Source organism: Limanda limanda, chromosome 11, assembly GCF_963576545.1.
Source record: "Limanda limanda chromosome 11, fLimLim1.1, whole genome shotgun sequence".
In the NCBI taxonomy this organism is placed as follows: domain Eukaryota; kingdom Metazoa; phylum Chordata; class Actinopteri; order Pleuronectiformes; family Pleuronectidae; genus Limanda; species Limanda limanda.
In genome coordinates this window covers 28,955,624-28,966,504 of record NC_083646.1, presented here as the reverse complement: position 1 = coordinate 28,966,504, position 10,881 = coordinate 28,955,624, and the positions used below count along the sequence as shown (strand labels likewise).

The 10,881-nt window shown below is 41.4% G+C and overlaps 1 protein-coding gene across 2 annotated transcripts; it reads right to left on the bottom strand.

Moving 5' to 3' along the window:
- Window positions 1-212: 212 nt before the first annotated feature.
- Window positions 213-10,201, bottom strand: fam210ab (family with sequence similarity 210 member Ab). Of its 2 annotated transcripts, XM_061080798.1 has the most exons (5): window positions 10,070-10,201; window positions 8,979-9,064; window positions 7,620-8,075; window positions 2,715-2,826; window positions 213-1,390 (listed from the first exon to the last, which is right to left on the bottom strand). In XM_061080798.1, exons 3-5 carry the CDS (start codon window positions 8,018-8,020, stop codon window positions 1,076-1,078), a joined length of 828 nt encoding a protein of 275 aa, XP_060936781.1. In that variant the 5' UTR covers window positions 8,021-8,075; window positions 8,979-9,064; window positions 10,070-10,201; the 3' UTR covers window positions 213-1,075. The 2 variants fall into 2 exon arrangements, with proteins under 2 accessions (XP_060936781.1, XP_060936780.1); XM_061080797.1 differs by lacking the exon at window positions 8,979-9,064.
- Window positions 10,202-10,881: the final 680 nt, after the last annotated feature.

Genomic DNA, 10,881 nt, shown 5'->3' with positions numbered 1-10,881 from the left:
CAGCACCCAGCCGTCGGAGAACCATGAATGAAAAATATTCCGTGGGATCTGTGCGTCCCCCTGCGCGCAACGGAGTCGGAGTAGCATATTTCGGCCTTTAGGCTTTTAACTACACATGTAGGCCCGACTTCGGTTCCCCAAATACCAGGTCCCAACAATAGGCTCCATCTGAATGCACAGTCTTAATTCTTATAAATAAAGCCAACAAACTGTTGATTTGCAATTTATTTTATTCATCTGTAGTTTGAACCACTATCTGTTTGAAATTCAGACAACATTTTCTATTTACTAGAAAAGCAAGGAGAGTGGTTACAGTGTCCAGCCTGCCAGCTGAGATAGCCGGCAGGGAGGACGATGTAACCACTTTCTTATATCCCTGTAATTCACAGTACTTCCTGTGTTCATACATATGACTGCATCTACAATACTAGACCCACCATGTTTACATGACTCAATTTACCGGACCAATAACTCATCACATGTAAACTGACATGCACTGTGACAATTTCTGCCTCAAAAGCAGTCTCCAAAAAATGAATGGACTTTCATCCACAACATAAAGTGATACAGACAGGAAAATAATCGTTTTGGCTATGAGACAAAAATACATCAGAAAACTATTTCTTTCTCATTTCATGAGAAAAAAAATAAGGTTTTAAAAGTTTCTTCTGAAAGACTTTGATGGACTAGGACACATAAGTAACCACAAACTTCAACCTTTATTTTCTCAACACCCAGATGCATTAGGACTGCTCTCTCTCTCTCTCATAAGACATTTTCAGACATGTCCTGCGGAGGACATGCGCAATATGCGCATGCCTCTTCATGAAACAGCCAGCAGAGAGTTGAAGTCCAGATAACTTGAGCCTGTGTAAAATCAGAGAGACAAAGCTGCTGTCTTGTCAACACTAGCAGTCGCAGGGTTTAGACAATAAGAAAGGAATCTGACAATTAAAACAGACAACAAGTGAAAGCTAACTACTTGAGGTGATTTCTGACCTAAGACAGTGCAATGTCTCTCTCTGTTCCTCCCAGTCTCAGAAGTGAGGAATTGTCAACCTGTCAATGTGTTTCGCTAATCATTTTTCTTTCTAAAAAATGATTTTCCCTCAGAGACTCTGTCTTTGGTTTCTTGCAGCTTCTCAGAAAGCTTGTCCTTAGTCTCTTCCATTTTCTCAGAGATCCGTTCCTTTGTAACCTCCATTTTCTCTGACAGTCTCTCCTTCGTCTCCTCCATCTTTTCTGTAAATTTCTCTTTTGTCTCCTCCATTTTGTCCTGGATGTATTCTTTTACAGGTGGTGGCGTGGACAAGTAGCCGTGTTTGCGGAGATACTGAATTGATAGTGATGTGCCACCCAGAGTTACTGTATATCTAGCAGGAGTGGAAATCTGTAAGAAAACAAAGACAAGGAACACAAGGAATCCCTGAATCCATCCCTCATAAAATCACTATACTGCATATGCCTTATTAAATCGATGCTAAGGATGGAAGAAAGGGCTGCACGATATTAGACTTAGATTAAAAAAGGGGTCAGGGGCCAAACCCATTTTGATAGTTAATTTGTATGATTTGTTTGATCTGGAAGTTATGTTGTGGTGAAACCCTTGGTGAAGCGCCTCCAGACTCTTTAACGCCAGTCACATGTGCTGAGTGTGAACCTGCTCTCATCTTTGAAGGTATCAGGCAACAGTGGCGGACCTACCAATGCTGGTGTACTCTGGCAAATGCCAATCAAGCTATACAGGGCTGAGCTGTGAGCACAAGTCCAACTAGAGGACGTCAGACCCTCATGCCACTCTCATGAAATATGGTGAGCACAACTGGTGTGCATGTTTCTGCCAGATTGGTCAGAAACATGCACACCAGTAGCCTGCTGGAGGTCATTTTAGAGGGCCTGTCAGTGCTCCTCCTGTTCCTCATCGCACAAAGGAGTAGATACCAGTCCTGCTGCTAGGTTGATGGCCTTCTACAGCCCTGTCCAGCTCTCATTGTGTAATGGCTAGTCTCCTGGTATCACCTCCATGCTCTGAGACATGAGACTGAGCCGGGAGACACAGCAAACTTTCTTGCGACCACACGTATGGATATGCCATCCTGGAGGAGCTGGACTACCTGTGCAACCTACTTGGGCTGCAGGTACCGCCTCATGCTACCAGTAGTAACGACAACACTAGCAGAACACAAAACTAGAGAAGAATCAGTCAGGAAGGATAAGGAGAGAAAAAATATTTGTGTCCACCACATGCAAAACCACTCCCTTTTTGGGGGTTGTATTGCTTTAGCCTCTCCATTGCACCTGTTTTCATTTTCATTTGCACCAAAGAAGGTGAATTGATTTATAATCACTTGTGCTCCCTAAATGGACAGACTGATAAAGTTGAACTGATTTGGTGTTATTATTAAGTCTTCCCTCAATTTTCCCGAGCAGTGTATAATATAGACATGTAGAACATGAATGCATGCCACATGGAACACCATTTATCGCAGGACAAGCAGTCTGTTGTGATGCGTATATCACAAAAGACATGTTGATATCGCGTTGACAATTTTTTTTTTTATATATCGTGCAGCCCTTATAAGAGACGCATGTAAATCAGCATTGGGAACATTTAAGAAAACCTGACAATGAGCTTGTTTTAAAACAGATTAAAAATGATCAATGAAGGAATGAACCAAAACGTTCAAAAACTATAAAAAAAAACATCAAATTACCTTGTACATGGCATATGCAGTCAGAGCGTAGCCACTCGAAGAGTTTTTCAAAAGGCCCACTAATGTCTCCGGTAGACCCATTATCTCCAAGAATGGCACAACATTCACACCTCTGAGGGGAAACAAATGTAAAGGGAAAAAATATATTAACAGTCTTTATGTCCTACAACAGCAATTGAGACAATTGCGTTTTCTATACTACTATTGTCAATGTCTGTGGTCGGGATGGATTATCCGCTCGGTCATAGCAAATATTTATGGCATTCGGACTGGAAAAGCCAATGTTCAGGCAGAGGGAGAGGAAACAGAAGCGGGGGAAGCATGCCAGGCTACACACTGGGACAGGTGTAGGCAACCTTTACTATCAAAAGAGCCATTTTGCCCCCTCTTCCCCAATAAAATGTGTCTGCAGCTGCAAAACATACTTTATAACACAGCTTATAACGTTTTATATATAGTTGTACTATATATAAAACTATAGTTTGTTGCATTTATAAAATTATAGAATGACAAGAAAACTGTTGACATTTTATTGGTATTTTGACCTGTTACAGAAAAGGAAAACACCAAACTCTTATGAAGAGCAGAAGGAAATACACTGGCATAGGCCTACTTTGAAATAAATTAAACACAGAACTATGCAGGCCTATTTGAGTCCTCCCCATATTTGTGGGAAATGTATCAAATAAGAAGTAGCTGATGTCTGGGCGGGCACACCCACACGCACGCATTTATCACTGTCTCTTGGACTTTTATGGTGCAAGAGGCTTTTTTGTAGGACTCATTGAGCTGGACTTGTGTGTTGAATTTTTTGACACAGGGTTTGAGGGGCCTGTCAAAATTTGTCTTTTTAAGGGCTAATTACAGTGCTACCATCAGGCCGATTGAGCTCATGTTTCACAGAAAGTTGATGCACATCAATGCAAGTTCATGTGCCAAGTTTTCTGTTACTAGCTCATTCCAGCTCACAGGAATTTGAGCCGAAGCTCGGACTAAGAATTAAAAAATAACAAACCGCAGTAAAAAAAGAATAGGGTTCTGACTAGGGATGAGCGAGTACAGCATTATCTGTATCTGTATCTGTTAACAATATGAATTATCCGTATCTGTACTCGGAGTGGGTGGGGCCTAACCCGGAAGTGGGTGTGATTTAACCCGGAAGTGGGCTGGTTCAACATAACTTTCTTTTTTAACTTTGAATTTTTTTTATGATTTTTTTTATTTTTATTTTTTTTAAATTTATTTCCACACCAGGTGTGTGTGTGTGTGTGTGTGAGTGTGTGTGTATGAGTGAGTAAGAGAGAGACAGGGGGGCGGGGAGACTTTGTCCGATGCTGTTTGCTATTTCCCGGGGACAAGATTGACAGGTGACGCGGGTCTCTCCTGCTTCGGATGAGGATAATTAAAACAAACACGGTATAATCACATTCATGTGAACAAGAGCGTTGCAGCGGAAAAAAAAAAAAAAATCTCCGACATGCGAGTCGCTTTCTACCAGCACCACGTCTGAACGAACCCAAGTTTAACAGAACTCTACTGGTTAATAAGTAAGTACAAACTGAAATAAAAACAAACTTCAAGCTGAAGAAACCCTAAACATTAACGGAAAGGACCCGCGAACCTGAGTGACTGAGAGACAGAGAGCTGTTCTGTGAGCGAGTGAGCAGAGCGGTGTGTGAAGGGGAGGAGCGCTGTGACGCTGTGTGAGGATTTTCATTCAGTCCGAGCACAGATATTGACGAGTATTACTCGTATAATACTCGTGCTCGGCAAAAGTGCTTTATCCGTACCGGATACTCGTTTCAGCCGAATATCCGGCTCATCTCTAGTTCTGACTCTTCAGGCCTCGAACCCTAACAGTTAAAAAGCAAAACACAGCCAAGCTTATCAATTTCAAATGTTATTGATTCACCTGCATTACAATCAATTTTATTTGGATTGTTATAGGTTTGTCACTTTGGTAACTGCAAACAATATCATTTGGCTATTTAAGATCTATACAATGTTATTACAATGACATGAAAAATTGTCTTTGTCTGTTAACATCGACGACTACTGATGACGTGTTGAGTTTCCTCGACGACTACAGATGATTTAACGGCTTCTTGAAGGGCTGTCCCAATTCGTAGGGAAATATTTCAACCACTTCCTCTTGTGATTCCTATTCAAGCGCAAGATAATCCTCAAAAACAAGTGTTAGGGGTAGGGCCAAGGGGTGAAATGGGATTGGGCCAACACAACGTTGTGAAAGAAGCTCCTCATTCAGAATGAGCTGCAAAGTGTGCGCTAGTGTTGCACGGTGTACCGGTACTAGAAAGGTACCGCGGTACCCTTACGTTAAAAACGATACGGTTTAGCATATTTTTAGTACCGGTACTTTATTAAAATAGCAGCAGTCAGAGCGCACTCTCTGCTCCGCTCCCTGTCCCGCTGCCTGCATGCATTGACTGCGAGGGGCGGGGCTATCCAGCTCTCACACATGCAACAGGCAGCTTCACTCACAGCGAGTGATCTCAGGGAGCCATGGCCAAGCCGAACGTCCTCGGTTTGTTGAAAGTGATTCTCTCTCAAACTGTGTGGCGCAACCGGGCGGAGACATGTCATGTCTCCGCCCGTTGAGAGGACTGCCTGTTGCATGTGTGAGAGCTGGGTAGCCCCGCCCCTCGCAGTCAATGCATGCAGGCAGCGGGACAGGGAGCGGAGCAGAGAGTGCGCTCTCTTTGCCTGCTATTATAATAAAGTACTGGTACTAAAAATATGCTAAACCGTATCGTTTTTAACGTAAGGGTACAGCGGTACCTTTCTAGTACCGGTACACCGTGCAACACTATGTCCTAGGGCTGCTCGAAATCATAATCACGATTACTTTGGACAACATCGAAATCACGATTATTCAAATGATTATTATGGGCCCTTATTCTGAAGTCTATGCTTTATTCTTTAAATGACGGTTCAGGTAAACACCGATGACGGCTGCGTGTCTTATTCCTCCGTGAAACCAGGATATTGGTGCCCAGTTATTCAAACTCTTAATGATGGCAACCCCAACACTCTCCAAAAAAACACTTTGTAACTGAAAACTTTGAAATTTCCTTTCATTATTAACTGAGGGACCAGAGATATTGTGCCTTTCCCTTCAGCAAGCGGGGCCAAAACCGCTGAAATGTAGCCAACGAGGCAGAGAAAGCTCATTAGCTTTTTTTTGGTTGTCAAGATTAAACTGCTGCAAACCCTGTAATTTTGCATTGAGGCACTATGCCTTGCCAATCCACTAGGCTGAGCTAGGTCACAGTTGACCTTGCAAACTCACACTTAGCGAGGTTAACAGTGAGCCTTGTCTAAGCCAAGTGGGTGAAAAGCACAAACGCTCTAGGTGACATTCACCTGTGTCTGAGTAAACCATCAGATCATCCTCTGCACACCCCAACAAATCACCAATAACACGTTTCATGGCATTTCGGAGGCCAAAAGGCATCACTGTGTAAGAATTCAGACCAGTTGGTGTTCTAACCCTAACCCTAAAGAGTCAGGTTTTGTGACACCATTTACCTTGCGATGGTGTGAGCAGATGTTGTTAGCCTTCGGAAGAAGTTAGCATGGAGAAGATCAGCTGGAATGTTTTTATTGACTATTAATAGCAAGCATTTTCACAATAGTGTGGACTCATTCAGAGTCAGTGCAGAAGTGTGTGATTATTTCCAGCACAGTTCTTTGCATATATGCCAGTAATTTGGTCCAAGTGTGAATGTGTGCTGGCTGTTGTTGCCTCGAGTGACGCTTATGTGGGTACTGTGGAGGGGGATGCGACATTAAACTATAAGGTGGGGCAAATTAAATGTAAGATAAATTTGGCTTACATTCAAGTGCGAATGCACCAACTCTAACGTGTGGCGGGAATTTGGGTGGAAGTGTATTATTCGTTTCTTTATTACACCAAAGCAGAAAGCATGTTTTGCTGGAGGGGAGCCCACCAGCTCGAGACAATGTGGGTCTCGGGAAGCAAATCACTGGCATGTATTCTGGGATTTTCCAGTGATAACACCTTTCTGGGCAGAGGTTCATAAAGCATTAAAAGGCATTCTTAATACTGACCTGCCCCTGCAGTTTACAACATTATTTTTAGGAAAAGTTGATTTCCAAACAAGGCGCCTAGATAAATATATGATTGGCATACTAATAACAGCTTTTTAAAAAGCGCTCACAAGGTGCTGGCTGCTTCCTGCGCCCCCCACGATACAGGAGTGGATAGATTTAGCAAATTACATTTATGTTATGGAAAGGATACTTTTTCCTTTGTCTTCGGAAAACTGAGTTCATTCCATTATGGAAATAATGGGTGAGATAAGTAAAACCCTTAAGGCCAGATTTTGTGGAGGTACTGAATTAATGACCCTGTAATGTTGACTTGATTTAGCAAGCCTCATCGACCTCTATCCCATTCTCTCTCAAGTCAATCAATCAATCAAATCAAGTCACCACCTAACATTGTTGTTTTTTTGGGGTTGTTTTTATTCATGTATTTGTTTTTTCTCTTTTTATCTGTACTTATTGTCTACATGTACACACTATACCTCTCCCAAAATGTAAAAGGTTACCTAATTTTGAAAAAGGTTGATAGACAATTGATGTATGTTTTTGAAAACATCTGTAAAAAAATAAAGAATATAAAAAAATATATATATATATGTAGGGGTTAGACAAAGTTTGTTCACTTTTCAAATTAATAATTAACTTGAAATTCAGGGATGGCAATTACTTTGACCAGGACTTATACTTCTGACTAATGCTATACTGTGTTCTAAACAATATTATATTATCCTGCAACTGGGGGGCCTACAAACAAAACCCTACAAATAAAATCCTGTCAAACACAAAGCCAGAAACTAAGAACAAAAGTAAACTCACTTCATAGCAGCGTAATAGAAGGTTCCAAACCAGACCGAGGACGTCACTAGATGTACAGGGATCATCACCTTCCCATATTGTTTGAAGGTCCTCTTAAACCTCTGGAACAGGCCGATGGACTTGTCCTGCAGGGGATCCACCTCTGCAGCATCAGGACTAGCCTCCCCTCTCTGAACCTTTTGGGACTTAGGCTCCTCCTGTGGTGGCTGGTGTTTCGGCTGATGTGCCTCCCTGCTGGAGGCTGAGGTTGAGAGCCAGTGTTGGCCTGCAGATGGCATTGGTATCAGACGGACAGCACAGCAGCACAATGCTACTGCTGGCTTAGGTAGGGTGATGTCAACCAGCAGTGGGCGCACTGCTGCCATACGCAACAGTGTCCCAGGAGTCAGAATACGCTGCATGATCTTCCCTCTGTTCTCCTCCTCCTCCTTTCTGCTGCTGTGATGTTCACCCAGACTGTAGGGTGAGACAAAAAAAAACACCGTCTTTACATACAGTATCAACTCCAAATACAGGCGGTGATCTATTGATTATATTTTAGTCTAGTGTGGCAACTAACAAATATTTTCACTTTCAATTAATCATTATTAAATCAGCACCTTTCATACTGATCTTTCTAGAAATTACAAGCACACAGTCAGTGAAACGCATCAAAAATACCTGCAATCTCTTCTGTCAGAGTAATTACTGGGTGGCATTCTGGCCACAGTACGACCTCACTGCAAAATGTAGGAAGTGGTGACATGGGGCTGAGTGCAGTTTAAAATTAGGACTTAGAGTGATAAGAAAGGATTATCTAGCCTTAGCGTTGAATGCACTCATGTTGTTTAAACTTGAAATATTTCTCCCCCAGGTAAACCTGTAGGCAGCTTTACAGCTCCCGTCATGTCATTCCTGAATCTGAATTCTCCGCCTGGCCCCCTAGTATAAAGTCCCAAAGAAACTCTGGATGAGCTGACGTGAGAGCACACCTCTAGATTGTCCACAGGATTAAGGGTGAGCAAGTTAGGTGGGGTTAATGTCACTTCAACATGCAACTGATGTTAAAATGAAAAGAAAAACACAAAGAAAACATATCTTAGGATGAAAAAGTGATGCCATACACATAGAAAATAAGTTGTCAAGTAAGTTTGTGTACTCAAATTATATACAGTGACCTCACTGAACTCTGACTGCACTAAGAACTAGCTGCTACCACAGTTAGCTTCCATCATCTGAGGTAAAGTTTGTAATGTTTTAGTAATCTGAAAAGCAAGTGGTGCACATGTCCACATATTCCGTTGAAGCTGAAGTTAGCATGTTAACACTGGAAAAATAGTGTTAAAGTATAATAACTTGCTTATTACTCCACATAAATACCTTTTAACCGCTGGCTGTCGAGGTGGTGTCCTGCAAATGGTGTGGACTTTGTAGATAATTGGCAAACTTTTTGGAGGAAACCTGGTCTTGTTAGGAGAAAATAACTAAAACTTAAAATAGTTTGCCAAACGCCATTAAAAGAATGAATGAGTAGAAAAAGGTTTGTGAGAAATTTCATGTTGTTTCCTACAAATGGTGTGCGTGGTCAGAAGTTCTGGCCAAATCGTCCAGTGTGTGTAATCTAAACATTATAAATACTCTAGTATATAGTCCAGCAGGTTATAGTGTATATCATATTTCTCGGTAAATACTACTAGAGATATACATTTGATCCCTTCAGGAGTTGTACATGTGTATATAGACAACTTGTGTTTCAACACCAAGCCCTACATGACAGTGAATCCACTTATGTAAATGTGTCCCCATTATACAGGCAAGTTTCCCACAACACAGAGCAACAGCCTTGATCTTAATTCCTTTATGCATTAGTTGTAATGTTCTCCTTTTTAATCATTGGTGACATGGATTATAGGACAAAGGTTTACTGCAGTCATAAATGCAGCATCTCCAGCAAAACAAAAGGTTGTCAAAGCTTCATTAACGCTCTACATTTTAATTCTACATATTTCTCTGCTAAAGTAATAATATAATAATAATACAATTTTTACCGTGGAAAGCAATGAGCCCGAACATTTCCCCAACTTATTATAGAAGTTTCAACCGGAAGTTTACATTTTAACTCGTGTTAACTTAACACAGGCGGCTATTTTAGGCTAGTTGACTTTGGTCAGTTTTTGTGAAGGACAAGAAAGCAGCTTTTTTAAGCCATCCTTCTACGGCAGGTTCTCTGTGGAGGTGATGAGACTTATCAAAGCAGACGGAGCACCTGGTTTAGACACTGACTGGCAGACGACTATTGGTAAGGGTACAGTCTGAACTGCTGCCAACTTTGGCTTCTGACGACTGGTGTTAGCTTGTTAGCTGCTAGCTGGTTGCACCGCTAACCAACAGTGGAGACATACAAGTAAATAACTCTTACCTTTATAAATTAAACATAATAATGCAGAGCACAGACAGGTAACTACACTTACAGTGGAGGTTACGTGTTCAACTCAAGACAACGTCGAAGACCTAAAGCGAGGGTGTCCGGGATGTAAGCCCACTATGTTTATGGATGACGTTTAACGCAGAAGTAGCACGGGCATGTCGCACCAACTTCTTCCTACTCCTCATCTTCTTCAGAGTATATTGGCGTTTGACAAACCAGCTTAAAGGTGCATTACCGCCATCAACTGGACTGGAGTGTGCATGAGATTCTGCAGGAAAAAACAATATCCTTTTAGCCAAATCTGTGTCTCTTATGAACTTGATAATAACACAGTAAATCTTGCCTGTTGTTCTTCCTAAGAGACCAGGCAATGAAAAATCATATGTGATTGCTATCGATATTATAATAAATGTATTCAAGGTTTTACTGTCACCACCTTTTTTTTTTATCCCGATCTGGTTTTGCGTCAGAGGCATGAATAAAATATCTTGTAAAATACCAATAACCCCTCACTGATCTTTTTCGTTATTTTAATATGAAAGTCTGGAATTATAATTGCTATTCCCACATTATTGAATACATTATTTGATGCATCTGTAAAAAATGGATATAACTGTAGTTACTTACAATATGTGCCTGTATTGTATGCTAATAAAAAATAGCCCCTCTACCCTTTTTTAATAGTGTGAAATCTAAATTAGCATCAGGAAGTATCCACATTGCTTTTGCTGGTAATGGTGCTGTTGGACTGAAGTTTAATTCTATTCTGTTTAGTTCTGTTGCTCTTTGTGGTGCTCTCCATCCAGAGCTTTTTGTGTCTCTCCTCTCCTTTTCCCAATAAGGTTTTGAACTGTC